General features: G+C 38.5%; 1 protein-coding gene across 2 annotated transcripts in view; it reads right to left on the minus strand.

The window, feature by feature from the left end:
* Positions 1-17,898: 17,898 nt before the first annotated feature.
* The window catches only part of DEPDC1B (DEP domain containing 1B), a 101,006-nt gene continuing 93,530 nt past the window's right edge, over positions 17,899-25,374 (minus strand). The window contains exons 10-11 of one of the 2 annotated variants that reach the window (XM_033852887.2): positions 24,005-24,190; positions 17,899-18,907 (exon numbers count right to left, since the gene is read on the minus strand). In XM_033852887.2, the coding sequence (XP_033708778.1) occupies positions 18,746-18,907; positions 24,005-24,190 (348 nt within the window). In that variant the 3' untranslated portion in view covers positions 17,899-18,745. The remainder of the gene's footprint in view (positions 18,908-24,004; positions 24,191-25,374) is intronic. The other variant, XM_033852888.2, reaches the window with a different exon arrangement.

The raw sequence follows: 25,374 nt of genomic DNA on the forward strand, positions 1-25,374 counted from the left end.
TAGACTTGAAAAACATCTCACTCTTTTTTATAATTATTTTGTATTCTACTTTTAAAATTACGAATGTAATACATGCTCATTTTAACTAATAAAAGAATCCAAAGTTGCATCTATTATATCAGTAATGTAAACAAATTTGTAATGAACGTTTGTGGGGAAATCTTCCTTTGTGTGAGTTTAGGTGGCAACAGATTCAAAGAGCAAGACAAAGGGTTCACACACACCCCCACCGCCACCCCCCAGCCCCCCACATAAGCTCACCTGGCACCAACACTCTTACTGGGACTATTACATCTAAAGGAAGTGATACAAGGCTCCATGGCCAGTTGGCACCAGTGGACGTGAAAGTCTAATGGTGCACTTGCTAGTAGGGAGATGTGAAACCACATTGCTTTGTGGTGTGACCTTTGTTGTGACCTCGCTGCCAAGGTACCTGCCGAATTCCCAAGCCTAATTCTTCAGTCTCAATCTTCCAACCAGTTTTGTGAGCCCCATTCAGCCCATACTTTGGAATATTCTCAATAGTGGCAATTTTTTTCCCCCTTTAAGGGTAGATTAGACTTTTGAAACGACCGAAAGGCATTTGGAAACAAGTGATGATACTAACTCATACTATATATGGACAAACACACTCATACACACACAAATGAGGTTTGATTATAAAGCTTTGACATTTCCTGCCTGAAAAAGACAAAGAAAACTGTGCCAAAAATATTTTCAACAATGGAATCATTGTTAAAATGAGTGCATTTTAACATTTCTTAATCTCACTCTTTAAAAGGATGGAAATTGAATGTTTATTCCTGTATTGTAATTTAAAATCAATCTCATTACTGCCTACTTAGTGTGCTGCTTATAGGAGCCCAGATATAACAGGACCTCACGGAGACCCCAGAAATACTTCATAATTGATAAGACAAAATTAGGCTTCCAGACCCATAATTTAATTATTTTAAACCTAGAAAATACAACTCTGTTCTGTTCTGCCTAGTATTATATTCTCTACACTATAATAATAACAAATTAGCTTTGTCCTGATGGTATACCTACATAAATAAAAACACTAGTTAGAATAGCATTTTTATGATCTTCAACTGAAGCAAATGTTTGAATTATCTTGTTTTAAGTTGCTGTGAACTTTTGATACTCTTATCTATCCATCTGAGAGTTTCTAGCACATAGTAGGAGGTGCTGAACAGTTTTTCTTTTTTTTTAGTTCTATGCCATGAACTGGGAGCTAAGGTTTTTTTCTCCTGCGATTTTTTTGTACTGGTTTTATTGAGATATGTTTCACATACCATACAGTTCACCCACTGAAGGGTAAAAGTCAGTGGTTTTTCTTATATTCACAGTTGTTCACCCAACACACCTGTGATTTGTTTTAAGAGGCATTAGCCAAAGGAAGAAGGGACAGAAGAGGAACTCATTCTCAAGTTACATACAAGTCCATATTGTGGTTATTTTGCCCAATACATTGTATGCAGCTTTGGGGTGGCAAATTCATCCACCCTACTGGAAATGGCAGGAGGTGGGAAGGAAGGGAATGCAAAGTGATTTATTTAAGGTAGCTGGTCCAATCTTCCTAACAAGGGTCTATCCTACTGGGCACTAAGAAAGTCAGGAGTTGTCAAGTAACAAAATTTAAATATATCAGATGCCTTCTTAACTGACAATATCAAAACTGATATTTGATTTGAAAGTCAAAGTGAGGAGTCATGAAATATATAACAAATACCTATCACGGTCATTTTCATTTAAACCATACATATATATACACTTAATAAAATGAGTCCTTTTAACCTGTCAAGATGATATGTGCTTTTTCATCACATAGTCCTTCCACTTTTTCATTAAAATAATATTGATTCAGTCTGGAACTTAATAAACGGTAAAATGTGGGGCTTTACTAGCCACTGTTAGCTCTGGATTTGATTCTCTTTGCTTCTCCGTTTTTCCAAATTGAGGTCAATCAGTTCAATTCACAGTATATATGATTTCTTCATTATTCATGTTATGGCCTGAATGTTTGTGTCCCCCAACAAAATTCATATGCTGAAACCCTAATTTCAATCTGATTAGCTTAAGAGATGGGCCTTTGGAAGGTAATTAACTTGGGAAGGCTCCACCCTCATGAATGACATTAGTGCCCTTATAAGAGGCAACTGGCTAGCTTCCTTTTTGCCATGTAAGGACACAACGAGAAGCTGGCCATTTGCAAGCCTGGAAGTGGGCTTCCACCAGACACCAGATCTGCCAGCACCTTGATCTTGGACTTTCCAGCCTCCAGAACTATGAGAAATAAATGTTTGCTCTTTAAGCCAACTGAGTCTATGGTAATTTGTTATACAGCAGCCAAATCAGGACAATTCATAATTTTATTTTCCAATAAATCATCAAATTACATAATCCATTCTTTTATATCTTCCTATAAAGTTATTAGTACCTTTGATTGTCTGAGATCAATCACTGAACTATATTTATGATTATAGCCTTAAAATTCAGAATTTCCTACAGTAGGAATTGGCAAAATTTTTCTGTGAAGGGACAGACTGTAAGTATGTTAGGCTTCGTGAGCCATTTCATCACCGTGCAACTACTCAATTCTGCCTGCAAGCAGGCAGTTTCTACGCCGGAAAGTGTAATCCTGGCCTCTGCTCTTAAAGGCTCCTCACACTACAGTCTCTTCATTCTGAGCTGGCCCATTCTGGCCCATTGGCCCTTTTACAGCACCTCTGAGGCTGTGGAAAACTTTAGGCATGATCCCTGTACACCAAGCACAGGCCCTGGGGAGCCAGGAGCACAGCCTCAGTCTCACCTATCCAGCTTCCTCCAAGGTAACTCCATGATGTTGCTCTCACACTGCATTGGTCATGGCCCAGAGTGACAGGCTTACACTGACCAAGTTCTAGAGTCCTTGATCTCCCTCATGCTTTGACGGGGAGCAGAGCACTAGATCAAACATTCTCAGACTCCTCCATGCCCTTCCTGACGTTTCTATACTCTCTCCATTTGACTCACAGTCCTAAGAAGGGGCAAATTAAGGACCTTAAGGAAAAAACAGGAACCATTACCTCATGGGACCAAAAGGGTAAAGCCTCTACTTGCTCTAATCCAAATCCGTCTTCCTAGAGGAACCAAACCTGCTGGACTCTGAAAGATAGTCTATGATCTAGCCCTACCAAATTTTTCTTTTAATATGTTGCAGAGCTTTAAAGAAATATAGAAAATTCTTTTTCTCTTGACGAAATCAAGATTTTCATGCTGCCAGCACTGTTGAAAAACATCCTATTGTAATTAAAAGCTGAACACTGACCTTTTTCTTTACATTCTTATTATAAAAGTCCTAGTCTTACTCTTAGTTCTAGAATTTCTCATTTCCCCACCACAGATACAGAAAGGTGTCTTGGCCTGACCAGGAGTAAGGTCATATACATAGAAGTTCAAGAGAAGAAAGTACATAGCATATTTCAAAAAACTTTACCTTCTGTTAAATTCTTAACTTCATTAACTGAAGAGAATGAATGAATAAATGAACAAGTTGGAAGATAAACTTGTGAAGAAAGATTAGAACGGAAAAGAAGCAAGCTCAGAGAACATTCAGAAATGCTTACTCAATACATAACGTCACTGAGACCATGAATATCTAGCCTTAGAAAATAAAAATATATCCAAAGGAATTGAAATCAGGATCTTGAAGAGATATCTGCACTCCCATGTTCACTGAAGCATTATTCACAATAGCCAAGATATGGAAGCAAAGTAAGTGTCCATCGATGGACAAATGGATGAAGAAACTGTGGTATATACATACAATGGAATAGTATTTAGCCTTAAGAAAAGAAGGAAATCTTGCCATTTGTGACAACATGCATAAACCTGCAGGACATGATATGAAATAAGCCAGACACAGAAGGACAAATACAAGATAACCACTTACATGGGAAATCTACAATAGTCAAACTCAAAGAAGCAGGGAGTAGAATGGTGGTTATCAGGAGCTTCGGGGAGGAGAAAACAGAGAGATATTAGTCAAAGGATACAAAGTTTCAGTTATGCAAGATGGACAAGTCCTAGAGAGCTACTGTGTAGCACAGTGCCAATGGTAACTTAATTCTATACTTAAATATTTGCTAAGAGTGTAGATCTTATGTGAAGTGTTCTTATCACACACACAAAAATAATATTAAATAAAGAGGGCAGGAGGAAACTTTTGGAGGTGATAGATGTTTATGGCATAGATGTGGTGCTCGTTTCATGAATGTACACTTATCTTCTAACCCATAAAGTTGTATACATTAAAATCATACAGCTTTTTTTATGTCAATCATAGTAACTCAACAAAGTGGTTTAAAGGAGAGAGAAAAAAATAAAATGCCACATTTTATAAAATCTAGAATACCATTAATTTTTGTGCCACTAGAATTATTTTTTAATGCTACCAATTAAACTGTGACACAATCAATTGAAAGACGTATCCTGGGACTTCCCTGGTGGCACAGTAGTTAAGAATCCACCTGCCAATGCAGGAAACATGGGCTCGAGCCCTGGTCCGGGAAGATCCCACATGCTGTGGAGCAACTAGGCCTGTGCGCCACAACTACTGAGCCCGCGTGCCACACCTACTGAAGCCTGCGCATCCAGAGCCCATGCTCTGTGACAAGAGAAGCCACCGCAATGAGAAGCCCACACACTGCAGCAAAGAGTATCCCCGCTCACCGCAACTAGAGAGACCCTGTGCGCAGCAACAAAAACCCAACACAGCCATAAATAAATAAACAAATAAATTTATTTATTTTTAAAAAGATGTATCCTAGTTTCAGAGAAACTGAATCATGGAAATTCTACTGATACCTGAAGAGGATGGTGAACAATTAAAATGTTCAGTTAACAGGAAAGCATAGGACTGTCTTACAGCAGAATGACTGGTTCGAGAGGTTCTCAGAAACACAGAGCTACTCTGAAAGATATTTCCTGGGAAACGTGCACAAGCTATGGGAATTTTGACCATCTTTGGTTTTGCCTAAAGAACAGCAATCTAAGTCCTGCCAATTATCCTTTCCTACCATCTGCAAACCCATGACATGCATAAATAATAGAAAAAAATTACCTTTAATTAAAAGAATATAAATGAAGCATAAAAAGAATACAAGAATTTTAAAACTACATCATTCTAGACTCTGTCAAAATAAATTGAGCAATCAGAAAGCCATAGCATCTAAGTACGACCAATGTTAGCTGTTTATAACTCACACCCCCTATTTATATCTACTAGGGATTATAGAAGTTTATAAAATTGGCTTTTTGATTTTGAAAATACTCCACATTGATAATGGGTATATTCTGCATTTTTTGGTTCATACAGGGCTAATCAAGTCAAGAACATTTTAATGAAATGAGGAATAATTTAGAGATGCTTATTTAACACTCTCATTTTATATTGAGTCAATTAAGAAAAAAAACACATAAACTTGGTTTTGACTTAATGATAAAATTTGAAAACAAGCATCATGTTATGAGTCATTTAATCCAATAGGACAACTTGAAGCTCTGGCCAGCTCTAACACCCAGCTTCCCAAGCTACTGAAAATTACCATGAACATTAATAATGATGTGAAAAGGGAGTCTGATTTATATAAATGCAAGTCAATACAAATAGGGAAAGGGCAATTTATTGTGATGGATGCGTTCACTGAATGTAAAAAGCAAATTATTGAAGATAGAGTGAAAGAGAGAAACCTATAAATATCCAGGCTCCCTGGAGTAGAAGGGGATTAACCACATGGAAATTAAAGAAAAGCTAAAGGAAAACACTGAGTTCACATGTGGAGAAAATATTAAAAGCATCTCACTGCAGGCAACAAGATTAAGGCAATGCATTTGCAGAGCCAGTTCTAACATTCATTAAATGTTATGAAATGGAACAGTATAGACCCAGAGGCATGGAATATCAGGCTGTTGATGGAAAAATAGAAATGGGCAAATAAAAAGGATCAACTCTTGTAAATAAAGCACAAGGAAGGTTCATCAACACCAACAATTTTTTGCAACCTTTGGAAATGCATTGCTACAAATGAACACTGGCATGTCCTGTGAACTGAGAAAGAGAAGCCATGGCATGGCAGCAACCTAAAAAGGATTCAAAACTTAATTCCAAAAAGCACTGGACTCCGCATCTACTGGGCTGGAATAGGAAGAGGAAGCTACCTTGGAGATGTTATTTGAGAGATGCCATAAAACTTCTCACATAAAATAATTTCCCTGCCCACTCTGCCACACTCATGAAATCTCCTTATTGCTCGTGCCTTTAGATAAGGCCATTTAAGACGCTCTGTTAAAATACTAATATTATCTGGACAATGTGGAATTACTTCTAGCTGCCACTAGAGCCTTCTGTCCCGCTGGTCCCGCTGAGGAAATGCCTTCTGCCCCGACTTCCTTACTGGTGGGCACATTCTTCAGGACTCAGCTTAAACATCAGCTGCAGTGTGACACTTTCCATACCCCTGCAACTGCCCTGGAAAAATTGCCTTTCTCTCCTCTGTGCCCCTTGCACTCTACCGGGCTCTGTGGCACTGAGGTCATCATCTAGAGTTACATGTAGGCAAGTTCATCTTCCTCACTGGGCTAAGGTCCCTTCAGAGTTGGAGCCGTCTTTCTTCCTCCATTGTTGCCCAGCCTAAGGCCTGGCATATTAAGGCTCTAAAAAGAATGACTAAGTCAAAGAGCTCTGACTATTTGGATAGCTAACCAGTCTTCGTAAAGAAATGTAGTGCAGCCTGGATAAGTTATGCTGAGGGCAAAGGTCAGCATCATAGTGGTGACCCTGAAGTGAGAGGGCAGTACCATGCAGGCACTAGGCTGTTTCACCAACTCCTAAAAGGTGTTTCATACAAAACCGATGCTCAATAAGCATATGAGCACAGCCGAGGAGGTGGGGGATGAAAAGAAAAGGACCCCAATAAGAAAGAAGAGGCACAGATGGAGGATATGAGGAACCAAAAAGAAGCCCCCTCTTTTATAGATTTGCTTGGATCCAGCCCACATACCTTGCCTGACAGTGATAGGATTTCACAGTGACAGTGTGGTAAAGTGGAAAAGTACCAGATCATCAAAGAAGACCAGAGTTAAGGTTTTGCATTTGTAACTGGGTACCACTCTGAACCTCAGTTTCCTCATCTGCATCTGTCTGCTCACTGGGATTTGAAAGGATTTAATCAGAAAATACAAGTGAAATCACTGTACAAAGTGCTCATGGAATGAAAAGTATTATTTGTTTTGGTCTAACCAATAAGACAAGGTAGGTGAAAAGCCACCTGCTAGTGACAATAAACATATGTAAGGAGACTGAAGGTTGGCTCCAGCAATTTAGTTGGCACAATGCCTACGAAAATTTCTTGAGTATTTTACCAACAACCTTGATGAAATAGGTACAGACATATAACACACAAATATTGACACTAATGAAGGAAAACTTTCGTGAGCTATTGTGGATTAAACCAACTGGCATAATAATATAAACATAGGCAGACGGCAGTTCAAGTTAAGTTAGGCACATTATGATAAGCCTAAGGATGAGGATAACATTTCTCAGAAAAAAGCATCTCATGATGCATTAGCATTGACTTTAAATCCACCCTGATCAGCTTTATCTTATTTGATACAGAACTGAGCTTGCCGATACGAGAAGCTGTTCCACTCAGAAGAAAAAGAGAAGAGATGTAGATACGAAAATAAGCACAAGGCAATAAGGGGCCAAGTGTGGAAAATGGTTTAAAAAAAAAAAATACAGAACACTAGAAACGGAAGCGACCTTACAAATAGTTACTGAGTCCAAGCTCATACTGCTCACCACATTACAGGCCAATAAACCAAGGGACAAGTTGTTGGGGGCAAGGAATAGTGACTCTACTTGGAAAGCCAGCAGACCGAGAAGATAGTGGACTCATGTCCCAAAGAACCATCTTGCCTGAGTTAGAATTCAGGCTTCTTTCATACTAAAAGGGGAGGGAGTCAAGTCAAACATTTCCTGGTTCAGGCCAGCCTCCGAAGGGGATGTGTTAATTTCTTTCTTCCCGCATTCATTTACAGGTGGGCCTGGTGTTTTCTGTGAGCTAAACAAAGGTATTTTAGCTTAATGCTTTATTACCTGGGAGGCAGTGTTCCCAGAGATGGGCCAGTATGTATAGTTTAAGCTTATAGGCAACATCCCTTTAGTGATTAACTTGTAACAGAATACAAAGTTTCTTCCCTATTACAAAACCACCTAATCCAAAGACCATCATCTCTACCCATAGGACCAGTTTCACTAACATGGGTCATTCAACATTTTTTTTTTTTTGGTTATCCAATACATAGTTGTAGGATCTGCACACTCCACTGGCTCCTCCACTCTCAGCAACTGATATCTTCCTGTCCCTGGAAGACGCTGGAGTCTGTGACCTCCGAAATGTAATCCCTTCCCTTCACTGAGGAGCAAACCCAAGCCCAGAAAGGTTGTGACTTGCTCAAGGCCACTTGCCCAACTGTTTACTGGTAGTGCTAGAATTTAAAATCCAAATATTCTCATTTCTAACCAATACTGGTGCTACAAATTCTAGCAGGAAGGACCCTTGGGTAATAATTTAGTTGGAAAGAAGGGACTAAGCATCTTGCTTAATCACATTTGTTTCAGGTGAGGGAAATGAAAGCCTCCCCAAGCTATCCTGTGCCATCACTGCTGTTGCCAACACACTGATTAGCTCGGTAACCTCTAAGATGTTTTCTGGGCTATGCTTGTTTGGCTGCCTATAGTATGTTGACATCAACAACTCCAAAGGCATTATTGAAAACACATGTTTTATCCCAGATCTCCATCTCTGAATTTATTATGAAGAGCTTGGTTTAGAGATCAAAAGATTAGCTCAATCTCAGTAATGAGAGTAAAACAAGATTTATTTTAAGGAAAGAGGACAGGCACAGTTATCCCCACACTGAAGGCAGCTAAGGCAAGCGACGGACGTGCACAAAATCATCCTACCTCTGGGGGTTTTCTCAACCTCAATTTTGCCGGCAATTCTTTTTTCACTTTAAAGTCTAATAATCTGACATTTATCCCAAATTATCTGCTGCTGTATTTAGATAACTTCTCATATTTACCATTTATAGCTCACTTTTGGAGAGTATTTAGCAAGCCTTCTGAACAGAAGCCTTCTGAAGCTTTGTGGGTAAATATGGTAATAGAGGAGCCAAAATATTACCCACAGAAACTTTTGTTGCAACAGAGATGACTGATTTTTAAGTTTCTTCTTCCCATGATTAATGGCTTACTAATTATACAAAATATACTTGACTTTTAAATAAAATCCTTAGTTTTTCCTTTTGGTACAATAATTACCAACACAAGACTGACCCCTACTGGGAATATCTGTCCTTGTTACATGTATCATGACTTGGGAAAAGTGAAACAGCCTAAACCGGACACTTCTAGGGCCTTAATAGATTATTGAATTCAATTCTTTGTGAAAAGGTAAGAGGGAGAACTTTTTGAAATCAAAACTATTTGAAATCAAAATCATCTTTAAGCAGTTATTGTGTCTAATTATACTTGGTGTTTTTTATACATCTTTATTGGAGTATAATTGCTTTACAATAGTGTGTTAGTTTCTGCTTTAAAACAAAGTGAATCAGTTATACATATACATATGTTCCCATATCTCTTCCCTCTTGCGTCTCCCTCTCTCCCACCCTCCCTATCCCACCCCTCCAGGCGGTCACAAAGCACTGAGCTGATCTCCCTGTGCTATGCGGCTGCTTCCCACTAGCTATCTACCTTACGTTTGGTAGTGTATATATGTCCATGCCTCTCTCTCACTTTGTCACAGCTTACCCTTCACCCTCCCCATATCCTCAAGTCCATTCTCTAGTAGGTCTGTGTCTTTATTCCTGTCTTACCCTTAGGTTCTTCATGACATTTTTTTTTCTTAAATTCCATATATGTATTTTAATAGTAGAAAGTTTTAAGAAATTTACAAATGATGTCAATATGTTTTTTATTAGTAAATGTTAATTAAATGTTAATTTGTCAGTAAATGTTACTTATTGCTTCAGATAATTATTAAGAGTTCAAACACTGAAGCAATATTACCCAATCAGACTTGACCACCCTGTACATTCTTTAGAAAAGTCTTAAAATCTTTTCTAAGTGGGCTTCCCTGGTGGAGCAGTGGTTGAGAGTCCGCCTGCCGATGCAGGGGACATGGGTTCGTGCCCCGGTCCGGGAAGATCCCACATGCCGCGGAGCAGCTGGGCCCATGAGCCATGGCTGCTGAGCCTGTGTGTCCGGAGCCTGTGCTCCGCAACGGGAGAGGCCAAAACAATGAGAGGCCCGCGTACCGAAAAAAAAAAAAAAATCTTTTCTAAGTAACAAAAAGCTTTTAAAAGATTGGAGTCTTTTAGGCCAAACTTGCATATGGACAAAAACCCAGGTTTAATAAATTATGCAGAATCAGTAAGCAAGAAGGCTGATTTCATTTTATAGTTTCCTCTGTGCCTCATATTATGGTCTGTTTGCAGATCTCATGTGAAGTAGTTTTCAGTCACGTGATTCTAATCTTCAAAACAGCTTTCCATGGTTTGACTTGGTTGGTTTTTTTTCTTAATAACTGAGTCAAATACACCTGATTCTAAAACATACATCTATAAATAAAGATATCAGTTAACTAGAGATAAACTGGACTCATGGGCTCTCAGAAAGTCAGAGATTGCATTTTATCCCAGCCTAACTATTTTTAGCAATAAACTGCTCTGCTATCATGGTAAGTTATCACCGTTGCCAAGATCCTTCAAAAGGTCACAAGTTCTTAGTGGTAACAGTTAAGCAAAAGGCCTCCTTATTCCCATGTTGGATTAGCCTTACAACTGTTCAAAATAAAACTACTTCAATTTAAAAAATAAATTACAGTTTACTTATTTCTTATGAAAATAATCTTTAGTCCTCTTTTTTTTTTTTTTTATTAATAAGCCTTTGTTTTACTAGACTACTCAAGAAGACCACCATGTTATTACCATCAGAGAGATGCTGGCAGTAATATGTAAAACTTGCGGGGGCTGGGAAAGCGAGGAATAACTTCTGTTACATTCTCTACAAGAGGCTCCGAATGCTATGAACGTTCTCAGTTCTGGCCAGGGGCCCCAAAAGAGGTATTATAAAGTGAGGAGACCTAGCCAAATACATATATTATTTTTTATTTCGAAATAGGCACAGTTTATGGAAAATATAATATATTCTAGATCCTTGAAGCAAACGATTCACATAACAGTTCTCCAAGATGGAATTTATAAAAACTGTAAATAGATTTTTAACTAAATCTTAAATTCACTAGAAATGATGGAACTTATGTAGCAACAGAAACATGCACTAAACACTGAAAGTGACATTTTTTATTAGGCTAGTACCCTTTTATCCCATTATTCTTCCCATTTTATTTCCTCAAATTGAAAGTTTGAGCATTAAGGTTAAACAGACACTGAAACACAAAAAAGTCCATCAGAAGTTACTCATTACATCGTTAAATTAGTGAATATATCCTCCACTTATTCCTGGTGTGTATTTTTTCTACAAAATTCAATAATAAATGCATTCCCAAGTTGGTACAAATAAGCAAATTCTCTGTTTATGAATGTGGTACCAGATCCCAAATTTCAAATTACTTGAATACCCAGGAGCAAATAATTTCTCTAAGGCTTGATAATCATAGTTTATATTTTACAGTAATTTGTTCGTGTGGAAGACCCGATATGCAATGATGTCAAGGTATTATACTTTTTTGCAGGTATATAGTGTTAAGAAGAAAAGAAATGCAAGAATGTTTCCAAATGCCATAAAATTAGAATATCCTATGTCTCATTCTGAAGTGAATACTTCAAATTTAGGCAAATACTATGATGATGGCTAGACACACAGCTGAATTGCCTCTTAATACTGACTTTAGCAGGTAATAACACTCTTACTTTACTCCAGGATTTTAACGTTTGCAGGGTTTTGTTCTTGAGGGTAAAAATAAACATATAAGTTGATACAGCCATGCCCATTTAGTAAAGAGCCATTTTAACTGATTCCTCTTTTAATCATGATAAAAGATTTTTATGACATTCCAAACATGGGAATATTTAGTTTCCTCTTCTTGTACATAAACAGTTCACAAATACTGGCTCTTTTTAAGTTATATTTCCTATAAAAAGGTACAGAAACCCTCTTCTAGAGGCGGGAATCAGAATCAAGCTCCTGGACAACACAAATGTTAAGTCATGACCCATATGTCTATTACATTTGCTAGACCCCAGATATGACTTCCCCGAAGGCAGATGCAGAAACACAAAGATGTGTGAGAAATCAGAGTGATGAATGACTGAATTTCATCACCATGCTCATACATGTGGTATATTCAACCTTAAAAAATTGCTGTATTGCTCTCAGATTTTCTATACGGAACACTCACTTGATAAATTCCTTATCATAATCTCTCAGAGCAATGATAATCTATAGGATATTTTCTACTCATCATACCTAAAAATAAAAGCACTTACACATAAAAATTAAAAATACCTTAAAAATCATACCTACAGGGGCTTCCCTGGTGGCACAGTGGTTGAGAGTCCGCCTGCCGATGCAGGGGACGTGGGTTCGTGCCCCGGTCCGGGAGGATCCCACATGCTGCAGAGCAGCTGGGCCCGTGAGCCATGGCCACTGAGCCTGCGCGTCCGGAGCCTGTGCTCCGCAACAGGAGAGGCCACAGCAGTGAGAGGCCCGCATAACAAAAAAAAAAAAAAAAAAAAATCATACCTACAAGTAAAGCAAATACATGATTGCATCCTCAGAGCTTCAAAGAAATACTTTGTTTTCATCACTGCTGCAAATTTTTTGTGGGAATTTGTCGGAAATGTAATGAAAAAAGCTTCAGCAGATATCTGTAGACAGTGACCAGAAGAAACTGGAAGTGAATTCGGCAAAATGCTAGGTCAAGACAACGAAAACACTGCAAATCAAAAAGAAATCTGAGATATTAAATTTTAGAAAGTATAGGCTGAAAAATAACATGTGAGCTTATAAGTAAGATCTAAAAAGTGCACATAAAAATATAAAACTGCTCATTAGGAGACAATAAGACATCTTAGCGAGGAGCCTGGGCTGTGCAGTCAGAAAGAGCCAGCTGTGACTGCCTATTATGTTACTACTCACAAGATGGGTAGTCTTGGGGAAGTTATCCAGTCTTAACTGAGTCTCTGTTTCCTGAGCTGTAAATGGATACAAATTCCATAATAGCGGATATAAGCATTTAATAGGAAACTAGACATACCTAAAGGGAAAAGTGCTGAAAAGGAAGAAAGACTGAAGAAATTATCCATAATGCAGCACAGAAAGACAAACTATGGAAGCTAGAGGTTAAAACAGAAGATGGAAAAGATCTAAAATAGTTTAATTAGAGATTCAAAAGCAGAGTTGAGATTGTGACAAAGGCAATATTTAAAGTGACAAAAGACTTCAATCCTCTTAAGAGGCCCCACAAATCCCAAGTAGAATAATTGTTTAAAAAGCACGTCATGTAAATTAGATACAGCATCATGAACTGCAGACCACCCAAGACAATGAGAAAATCTGAAAAAGCAGCCTGCCAAAAAAAGATACATTATCTGCAGAGGAATGACAATTAGAGTGGCAGTTGACTTCTCACGTAACAACAGAAACCACCTAACAAAGGAATGATAACTACAATGTACTGAAATAAAATAACTATCAACCTAGAATTCTACATGCAGCAGAAATACCTTTAAAGAACGAGGGCATTCTTTATACTGAATGTACACTTAAAAATGGTTAAAATGGGGCTTCCCTGGTGGCGCAGTGGTTGAGAGTCCACCTGCCGATGCAGGGGACACGGGTTCGTGCCCCAGTCCGGGAAGATCCCACATGCCGTGGAGCGGCTGGGCCCGTGAGCCATGGCCGCTGAGCCTGAGCGTCCGGAGCCTGTGCTCCGCAATGGGAGACGCCACAACAGTGAGAGGCCCACGTACCGCAAAAAAAAAAAAAAAAAAAAAAAAAAAAAAAAAGGTTAAAATGGCCAGTTTTACGTTATATATATTTTACCACAACCAAAAACCATTTAATTATGGTGCTAACCACACTTTAAAGGGGTTAATTGTATGGTGTGTGAATTCTATCACAATAAAGCTGTTTTAAAAAAGAATAATAGCAAAATAAAATGTTTTCAGACTAACAAAAACCAACAAACCCTTACTAAAGATAAACTCTAAAGAATGTACTTTCAGAAGGAAAAAAGTGGTAAAGTATGTAGATAAGCCTATTAAACAAGGACTGTACATAATAACACGTTATGAGGCTTTAAAACAACAAAAATTAAAATATATTACAACAATAATATCTAATTTGGGAGGGTGTTCTTAGTGCTTTCAACTCCCAGAAGAGTCTGAGGAGGGTTAAAAGGTAATGACTAAACTTTGATAAATTAGTATGCAAGATGTAATTTCTAGGGATCCAATAAGATTAGAAACAGAGTGTCTAAGTTTCAAATTAGTAGAAGAAAACATGAAATTATTTTTTAACTCCAAACAAAGGCAAGAAAGTGGAGACAAATTGTTAGAAAATTCAACAAAGACTTATACCAAAATATAAAGTCATTATATTAAATACAATTTGTCTAAATGTTACAATTAAAAATAAAGATTATCAAGTTGGCTTCTTAAAAAAAATATTCCAACTGTATACTGTTTATAAGGTACAAAACTAAAATATAAGAATGCACAAAGATTGCAAACAAATGCATCACTAAAGATAAGGAGTGACCTTTCACAATGGTTTAAAAAAAAGCAAAAGAGGGAAGGATGCAGGGATGTAGGGAAGAAAGAAGTATAAACTGTATTGTATCTATTGCTTCATAATAAATCACCCTAGATTAAATGGCTTAAAGCAACAAACATTATCTCATATTTTCGGTGGGTCCAGAATCCAGAAACAGTTTAGCTGAATCTCTCACAGGCTGCAGTCAAGGTGTCAGCTAAGGCTGCCTTTATCTCAAGGCTCAACTAAGGGAGAATCCACTTCCAACATCACTCACATCAGGACTTCCCTGGTAGTCCAGTGGTTAAGACTCCACACTTCCACTCCAGGGGGCGCAGGGTGGATCCCTGGTCAGCGGTGCAGCCCAAAAAAATCAAAACCAAAACAACATCACTCACATGGCTGTTGGCAGGCGTCAGTAGATCCACTTCCAAGATCACTCATACCGCTGTTGGCAGGCCTTCTGTCCTCACTGGCTATTCAGCAGAGATGTCAGTTCCTTGCCTGAGGGGCCTCTCCATAGGGCAGCTCACAAGAGGGAAGCTGGCTTCCCTCAGAGGGAGCCCGGGAGAGAACAAGAGAGAGGGCCAGCAAGATGGAAGCCAGAGTCTTTGTGATCTAATCTCAAAAGTGATATCCCATCCCTTTTGCCATATTCTACTTGTTAAAACTGTGTCATGAGATCCAAGGTCACACACTCAAGGAGAGGAGATTACACAAGGGCATAAACACCAAAAGGCAGGGATCACTGGGGACATTTTAGATGCTGTCAACCACAGAAATGAAAAACAAAAAGTGTCATTGTTTGCATATGATGTGGTGAATGCAGAAAATCCAGAAGAATCACACTAGAGTGAATGGGGAAGTCTAGCAAGCTCGTTGGGTACAAAAATCTAGACACAAAAATCAGTTTATACTATATATAAGCAACAAACAGAAAATGGAAATTTAAAAATAACCCCATTGGACTTCCCTGGTGGCACAGTGGTTAAGAATCTGCCTGCCAGTGCAGGGGACAAGGGTTCGAGCCCTGGTCCAGGAAGATCCCACATGCCATGGAGCAACTAAGCCCGTGTGCCACAACTACTGAGCCTGCGCTCTAGAGCCCAGGAGCCACAACTACTGAGCCCGCATGCCACAACTACTGAAGCCTGTGCGCCTAGAGCCCATGCTCTGCAACAAGAAAAGCCACCGCGATGAGAAGCCCGCGCGCTGCAATGAAGACCCAATGCAGCCAAAACTTAAATAAATAAAAATTTAAAAAAATATATATATATAGAAAAAAATAAATAACCCCACTTACCATAGGAGCAAACAGTTAAATAATAACTGTTGAAGCTAGGGTTGGGTACTATTATCTTTACCTTTTCATATATTTGAAAATTTTGGGACTTTCCTGGTGGTCCAGTGGTTAAGACTCCGTGCCTCCACTGCAAGGGGCACAGGTTCAATCCCTGGTCAGGGAAGTTCCGCATGCCACGCAGCGCAGCCAAAAAAAAAAAGAAAAATTTGATATTAACTTTTTTTTTAAGTATCAAATATCTGGAAACAAATCTAACAAAAGATTTGCAACCGTTTACAGAGAAATTTAAATTTTTTTCTCATTTATTCTAAACATATGGAGGGATAAAGCATGTTCACGGACTAGAAGACTCAATATCGTAAAGATGGCAATTCTCTCCACATAGAGTTATAAGTTCAATACAATCAAAATCAAAATCTCAACTGTGTGTGTGTGTGTGTGTGTGTGTGTGTGTGTGTGTGTGTGTGTGTGTGTGTGTGTAGCCTAACAAGCTGATATTAAAATTTGAACAAAAGTGAAAAAAGTCCAAAAAAATATGGGAAAAGTCTTCAGCCATATTAATAACACAAAGTAAAACCATAATGAGATGCCATTATACATCCACCACACTGACAATTCAAACTGCCAATAGCAAGTTTTGGTGAGGATGGTAAGTAACAGGAACTCTTATACACTGCTGATGGGCTGTTAATTGGCACACCCACTTTGAAAAACTGGTTTTATCTACTCCTCAAGTTCACATGTAGGTGGTGGTTATGTTTTATGATCTCTCCATAAGTATGTGATATTTAACAGTAAAAAAAAGTAAACTTAAGGGTAAAAAAAGAAAACAGTAACAAAGATTCCCAAAGATGAGCAACAGAAGAGGAGACTCCAGAAAGTAAATTCTACCTCAGGGAACAAATAGAGCAGAAAGTAGATTTATTATTTGCTCTAAACAGAATTCCAAGGTCTAAGAACAAAATCCTGAAACACTAGAAATCTCCCATTACTTTCCACACTTGCATGATACGGGGTACTCAAACCAATAGGAATACTTATTTCCATCTTTGAAGAGGAAGTCCACTGCAGGAGGCATTCTGCTACGAAAGCACAGAGTGGGGGTCTCAAGTGCAAGTAAAATTCAGTCCAAAGAGCAGAGCAAGCCAATTAATGAGTGCCGCTCTTAGCTTTTTGGGTAATCAGTCTCAAAAGAAGCATTCCAGCTGCTCCATAATTTAAGTGTACCACTATTTGCAAGAGGGCAGAGCAAAGCAAAAGAAATGGACAAAGCACCTCCTAAAGTCTAGTACTAAAGCCCAAAACTCACTTCTTATTTTATCATAGAAATAAATGATTGATGTGAGAACATTAGCTAAGGTGATGACGTTTAGCATCTGAAGATGCTCTCTGACTGACCTAAATATATATATTCTTTTTTTTTTAATTTTATCTATTTATTTTATTTATTTTTGGCCGCGTTGGGTCTGAGTTGCCACACGCAGGATCTTCGTTGAGGCACGTGGGATCTTTCATTGCGGTGTGTGGTCTCTTCATTGTGGTACACGGGCTTCTCTCTAGTTGTGGCTCACAGGTTCCAGAGCGCGTGGTCTCTGTAGTTGTGGCACGCGGGCTTAGTTTCCCCGCGGCATGTGGGATCTTAGTTCCCTGACCAGGGATTGAACCCACGTCCCCTGCATTGTAAGGCGGATTCTTTACCAATGGACCACCAGGGAACTCCCTGACCTAAATAAATGCCAAAAAAGAAACACCATGTACAGTATTAAAAAGAACAGTATTTATTTACATTCCATTTACTTTCAAAAGGATGAGGAAGCTGGGGAAAATATATTGATACTTATAAAGGAAGTAGTCTCATTTTACTTAACCCATTTGTGTTTTTCATGAAACAACAAAGATTTGACTTAGAATCACAGGGCTAATGAGACCAAAAGAATTTATCCAGTTCAATTTTCCATCTTTAGCCAAGACTGAAATTATACCACTGCAGGCAGATGAAAATCTACTTCACTTACAAGTAAACACCAACTAATACATACATCATAAAAGAACTAGCTTTCATAAAATCTGTCATAGCACCCAACAGATCTGCAATAAAAGACACAGTCATTGTAATAAAGAACATTAAGAATCTTTGTGCAACAGTGAAAAACAATTTATACAGCAGAAATCACAATTGGCTATTAGGTCAATAGCATCACAGTAACAGTACTCAGTGTCGTTCTTATTCAAACATATACACTATTTTTCAGTCTTGGTTATCACAAAGCCATCAGTAACTAGGATGTACACACAAATATTTTATAAACACCATAGGAAACAACAAATAAAAAAATGAAAATACCCTTACCTTTTGTAACAAATTAAAAACGTTAACTTTACCACTATATATTTGTCTCATTATTTTTAATTGGTTTGTACACTTTAAAAACAGCATTGAATTTTATAAAAATACTGATAATGGCTCAACATTTTTTGAAGTCAGGAAATCTTTATAATTCAGTAGTCTGTGGTTTATGTGCTTCTTTCTTCCACCACCATAGTCCTCTAACCACCTATTTACTCAAAAGCAACAGCAACAACAGAGGTCTTTAACAGCTATCCAAGTATTACATCCGAAAACTTCTAGTTCTTTGAAATGGTTGGAAGGGGTTTTTTAGTGTCCACATCAGCAGCTGTGGTTTTGCTTTAGGTTTTTCAGGAAACAGAAGTGCTTCACTTTCTGGTGTAGGAAATCGTTCTTGGTAGACTTCAGGATAGGACTTTTGAAACTAAAAATAAAAAAAAAAGGATCCAAGAAGTGTCAAAAAAACAAATGAAAGTCAATAAAATTGGACGCTGTAATTATTGTTTGTTTGTTTTTGTTTTTGTTTTTGGCGGTACGCGGGCCTCTCCCGTTGCGGAGCACAGACTCCGGACACGCAGGCTCATCGGCCATGGCTCACAGGCCCAGCCGCTCCGCAGCATGTGGGATATTCCCCGACCAGGGCACGAACCCGTGTCCCCTGCATCAGCAGGCGGACTCTCAACCTCTGCGCCACCAGGGAAGCCCTGGGCACTGTAATTTTAAAATAAGTTTCTGATGCAATACTTCCCTATTTTTGTTTTGTTTTAATGTTTACTGCTTTCCATCAGAAAAGAAAATAAGAAGAAAACAGATCACAAGTTCACTTCAACACAAATCCATTTCTTTTTGTTAAATCATTGGATTGCACTTTCAATAGATCGGATTCATCTTTAATTTGATCTAATCTTCCAATAAACTCACTTTAGTCATACTTCTTTAAATTTCTCCCCTGCCAACTATAAACACACTTCCCTTCTAAAATATTCACAAGTAATTCTGACTTATGTTCTACACAGTCAAAGAAAATCTGGGCCCAACAACATTTCCCCATCTCCCTGCTTCTCCAGCTTAGCTCCACCTGCTTCTACCCAAATGGAAGAGAAAACATGCTGGTATACATTACTTTACAAAAAGCATACAGAGAAGCAATATGTTTTTCCTTTGATTGTCACCACTGAACTCTTCTCCAAAATTACTCTGAGAAGAACAGGACGGGAATCTAGAACCTTTGTGCTTTGTGTATAATCTTAGGTGGTGTGATCAGAAATCAAGCTATGCAGGATTCAGTCTTTAAAAATAAACACCATTCACTTGCTCTTGAATCAATACTTTAAAAATGATCAAGGTAGGACCTGTGTGGAAGGGGAGAGGCAGCACCTCTAAAGGAGGGCCTCTGGAGCGTGGAGTTACAGAGTTCAGAGCCGCGTGGGTGACAGGGTCTTGGTGCTCTGGTCGGGTGTCAGGCCTGAGCCTCTGAGGTAGAAGAGCCAAGTTCAGGACATTGGTCCACCAGAGACCTCCCAGCCCCACATAATATCAAATGGCAAAAGCTCTCCCAGAGATCTCCATCTCAATGTCAAGACCCAACTCCACTCAATGACCAGCAAGCTACAGTGCTGGACACCCTATTCCAAACAACTAGCAAGACAGGAACACAACCCCACTCATTAGCAGAGAGGCTGCCTAAAATCATAATAAGGTCACAGACACTGCAAAACAACAACCGGACACAGTCCTGTCCACCAGAAAAACAAGATTCAGCCTCATCCACCAGAACACAGGCACCAGTCCCCTCCACCAGGAAGCCTACACAACCCACTGAACCAACCTTACCCAATGGGAGCAGACACCAAAAACAATGGGAACTAAGAATGTGCAGCCTGCGAAAAGAAGACCCCAAACATAGTAAGTTACACAAAATGAGAAGACAGAGAAATACACAGATGCTCCAGATGAAGGAGCAAGGTAAAAACCCACCAGACTAAACAAATGAAGAGGAAATAGGCAGTCTACCTGAAAAAGAATTCAGAGTAATGAGAGTAAAGATGATCCAAAATCTTGGAAATATAATGGAGAAAATACAAGAAACATTTAACAAGGACCTAGAAGAACTAAAGAGCACACAAACAATGATGAACAACACAATAAATAAAATTTAAAATTCTCTAGAAGGAATCAATAGCAGAATAACTGAGGCAGAAGAACAGATAAGTGACCTGGAAGATAAAATAGTGGAAATAACTACTGCAGAGCAGAATAAAGACAAAAGAATGAGGGGCTTCCCTGGTGGCGCAGTGGTTGAGAATCCGCTTGCCAATGCAGGGACGTGGGTTCGAGCCCTGGTCTGGGAAGATCCCACATGCCACAGAGCATCTGGGCCCGTGAGCCACAATTACCGAGCCTGCGCATCTGGAGTCTGTGCTCCGCAACAACGGAGGCTGCGATAGTGAGAGGCCCAGGCACCGCGATGAAGAGTGGCCCCCGCTTGCCGCAACTGGAGAAAGCCCTCGCACAGAAACAAGACCCAACACAGCCATAAATAATAAATAAATAAATAAATAAATAAAAAAGACGACACCACCAACCAGCCCGATTAGGAAACTTTCCTCCTGTTGTCCCTGCTCAGCACTACTACCTATGCTAAATCCAATCTATTTAAAAAAAAAAAAAAAAGAAAAGAAAAAAGAATGAAAAGAATTGAGGACAGACTCAGAGACCCCTGGGACAACATTAAACACAACAACATTTGAATTATAGGGGTCCCAGAAGAAGAAGAGAAAAAAAAAAAGGACTGAGAAAATATTTGAAGAGATAATAGTTGAAAACTATCCTAATACGGGAAAGGAAATAATCAAGTCCAGGAATCGCAGAGAGTACCATAAAGGATAAATCCAAGGAGAAGCATGCCAAGACACATATTAATCAAACTATCAAAAATTAAATACAAAGAAAAAATATCAAAAGCAGCAAGGGAAAAGCAACAATTAACATACAAGGGAATCCCAATAAGGTTAACAGCTGATCTTTCAGCAGAAACTCTGCAAGCCAGAAGGGAGTGGCAGGACATATTTAAAGTGATGAAAGGGAAAAACCTACAACCAAGATTACTCTACTCAGCAAGGATCTCATTCAGATTCGACGGAGAAATTAAAACCTTTACAGACTGGCCAAAGCTAAGAGAATTCAGCACCACCAAGCCAGCTTTACAACAAATGCTAAAGGAACTTCTCTAGGCAGGAAACACAAGAAAAGGAAAAGACCTACGATAACAAACCCAAAACAATTAAGAAAATGGTAATAGGAACATACATATCAATAATTACCTTAAATGTAAATGGATTAAATGCTTCAACCAAAAGACACAGATTGGCTGAATGGATACAAAAACAAGACCCATATATAGGCTGTCTACAAGAGATCCACTTCAGACCTAGGGACACATACAGACTGAAAGTGAGGGGATGGAAAAAGATATTCCATGCAAATGGAAACCAAAAGAAAGCTGGAGTAGTAATTCTCATATCAGACAAAACAGATTTTAAAATAAAGACTATTAGAAGAGACAAAGAAGGACACTACATAATGATCAAGGGATCAATCCAAGAAGAAGATATAACAATTGTAAATATTTATGCACCCAACATAGGAGCACCTCAATACATAAGGCAAATGCTAACAGCCATATAAGGGGAAATCGACAGTAACACATTCATAGTAGGGGACTTTAACACCCCACTTTCACCAATGGACAGATCATCCAAAATGAAAATAAATAAGGAAACACAAGCTTTAAATGATACGTTAAACAAGATGGACTCAATTGATATTTATAGGACATTCCATCCAAAAACAACAGAATACACTTTCTTCTAAGATATACAGATTGCCAACAAACACATGAAAGGATGCTCAACGTCACTGATCATTAGAGAACCACAAATCAAATTACAATGAGTATCACCTCACACCAGTCAGAATGGCTATCATCAAAAAATCTACAAACAATAAATGCTGGAGAGGGTGTGGAGAAAATGCAACCCTCTTTCTTGCATTGTTGGTAGGAATGTAAATTGACACAGCCACTATGGAGAGCAGTATGGAGGTTCCTTAAAAAACTGAAAATAAAACTACCATATGACCCAACAATCCCACTACTGGGCATATACCCTGAGAAAACCATAGTTCAAAAAGAGTCATGTACCACAATGTTCACTGCATCTCTATTTACAACTTCCAGGACATGGACGCAACCTAAGTGTCCATCGACAGATGAATGGATAAAGAAGATGTGGCACATATATACAATGGAATATCACTCAGCCATAAAAAGAAAGGAAATTGAGTTATCTGTAGTGAAGTGGGTGGACCCAGACTCTGTCATACAGAGTGGTAACTCAGAAAGAGAAAAACAAATACCGTATGCCAATACATACACATGGAATCTAAAAAAAAAAAAAAAAAAAATGGTTCTGAAGAACCTAGAGGCGACAGGAATAAAGGCGCAGATGTAGAGCATGGACTTGAGGACATGAGGAGGGGGAAGGGTAAGCTGGGACGAAGTGAGAGAGTAGCATGGACATATATACACTACCAAATGTAAAATCGATAGCTAGTGGGAAGCAGCCGCATAGCACAGGGAGATCAGCTCGGTGCTTTGTGACCACCTAGAGGGGTGGGATTGGGAGGGTGGGAGGGAGACGCAAGAGGGAGGGGATATGGGGATATATGTATATGTATACCTGATTCACTTTGTTATACAGCAGAAACCAACACACCATTGTAAAGCAATTACACTCCAATAAAGATGTTACAAAAAAAAAAGATGTTAAAAACGATTTTAAAAAAAGAAAGTTGGGGAGTGTGTTGAATAAAAGAGACTTATGAGACAAAAACAAAAACAAAAGCAAACAAAAAAAAAAGATCAAGGTATGTATACCTGAAACTAACACAACATTGTAAATCAATTACACTTCAAGTTTTAAAAAAGATCAAGTTAAACCTATGCTGAGTTGAAAACTCTTCTCTGAAACCCTAAGCTGTGTTGTTTAACAAGAACTAAAAACTTTTTGTGATGCCCGCAGCAAGAAACCAATTTGATAGGGGCTATGTAAAACCAAAGACTCTTAAATTCTGGACATTTTACACTTGTGAATTCAGTCTGATTTGCCTTTCAAAAAAATCCCAAGAAACTGTTCTCATTTGACAGCCTCTCTGAATTTAAAGTAATTGCTCCACTAACTCACATCATACCACATATCAAAACCAAGGACAAATATTAGAGAATAGCTTCATAAATGAAGAGCTCAATAATGGTGAAAGATTTACATTGGAGAATAAAGACCTGGAAAACTGACCATATTTGTGTAAATTAATATATGAAATAAAATATTTACTTTCAAAACTGCTCTGTCTCAGAAGATGAGATTCGTATGAAACCTATTAAAATAGAGAATAAAAAGGAAACAAAACAACATAAGAACGGTAGGGAGAAGAAATGACTTATGAAGAATATCCTTTTTACCTGCTTCAATTTTTTCTTCTTTTCTTTACTGGAGAGTTTGGCATCTGTGATGACTTCCTCCAACAATGCTGCCAGAGGTTCCTGAGAGCCGTATACTCTTTGGTATTCAAATTCCTCTGGGCTAATTTGACGGCAAAATGATGGAGCAGACAAAGTGATATCCATATCAGCTCCTGGGTATTTTATCTGGGGCAAAGGGATTATTAGTGAAAGCGCATTTTCAAATAAATTTCAAGAATTAATTCAGACCGTAGATCTCCTAGTAGGAATGATATGACATTCAATTTGACTGGGAAAAACTATAATGAAAAGTAAAAAGTGTTTCCATAACTTCAAAAAAAAAATCACGTAAAGCCACAGTGTAGCATATAAGTTTTTGCCTTTTTAAACCCCAAAGCCATTTTCATAAACAAAAAACCTTGTGCTCTCTTCTAATAAGATCTGAAATTTATACACAAACTGAACATATTGCCTAGAATGATTCCAAACACACATGATGAACTATATAGGTTCTTCCCACATCTGGAGAGTCTGTTCCTCCCTCCCTTGGGCACTGACAAAAGTACAAGTTTAGCTCAGCTGCTGTGTAGAGGGAAGTACTGCACCCATCTCCAAACATGTTCATAGCATGAAACTAGTGAAAACAAATGTGCAGATACTACAGGGCAAAAGGCAGAAGGCTGAAATAAGAGGGAAAAAGGTACCAAGATCTATAAATAAAAGCATCCATTAAAAATACTTAATTTCATCCAAATCAAAACTACAATGAGATTCACCTCACACCAGTCAGAAAGGCCATCATCAAAAAAATCCACAAACAATAAATGCTGGAGAGGGTGTGGAAAGAAGGGAACCCTCCTACACTCTTGGTGGGAATGTAAATTAGTACAGCCACCTTCACAGCATGAAGGTTCCTCAAAAAACTAAAAATAGAGCTACCACATGACCACGCAATCCCACTCCTGGGCATATATCCGGAGAAAAACATGGTCTGACAGGATACATGCACACCAATGTTCATTGCAGTACTGTTTACAATAGGCAAGACATGGAAACAACCTAAATGCCCATCGACAGAGGAATGGATAAAGAAGATATGGTACATATATACAATGAAGTATTAATCAGCCATTAAAAAGAATGAAATAATGCCATCTGCAGCAACATGGTTGGACCTAGAGATTGTCATACGGAGTGAAGTAAGTCAGACAGAGAAAGAAATATCATATGATATGGCTTATATGTGCAATCTAAAAAGAAATGATACAAATGAACTTATTTACAGAACAGAAACAGACTCACAGACTTAAAGAATGAGCTTATGGTTACCAAGGGGCAAGTGTGGGGGGAAGGGATAGTTAGGGAGTTTG

Source organism: Tursiops truncatus, chromosome 3 (assembly GCF_011762595.2).
Source record: "Tursiops truncatus isolate mTurTru1 chromosome 3, mTurTru1.mat.Y, whole genome shotgun sequence".
Lineage (NCBI taxonomy): Eukaryota > Metazoa > Chordata > Mammalia > Artiodactyla > Delphinidae > Tursiops > Tursiops truncatus.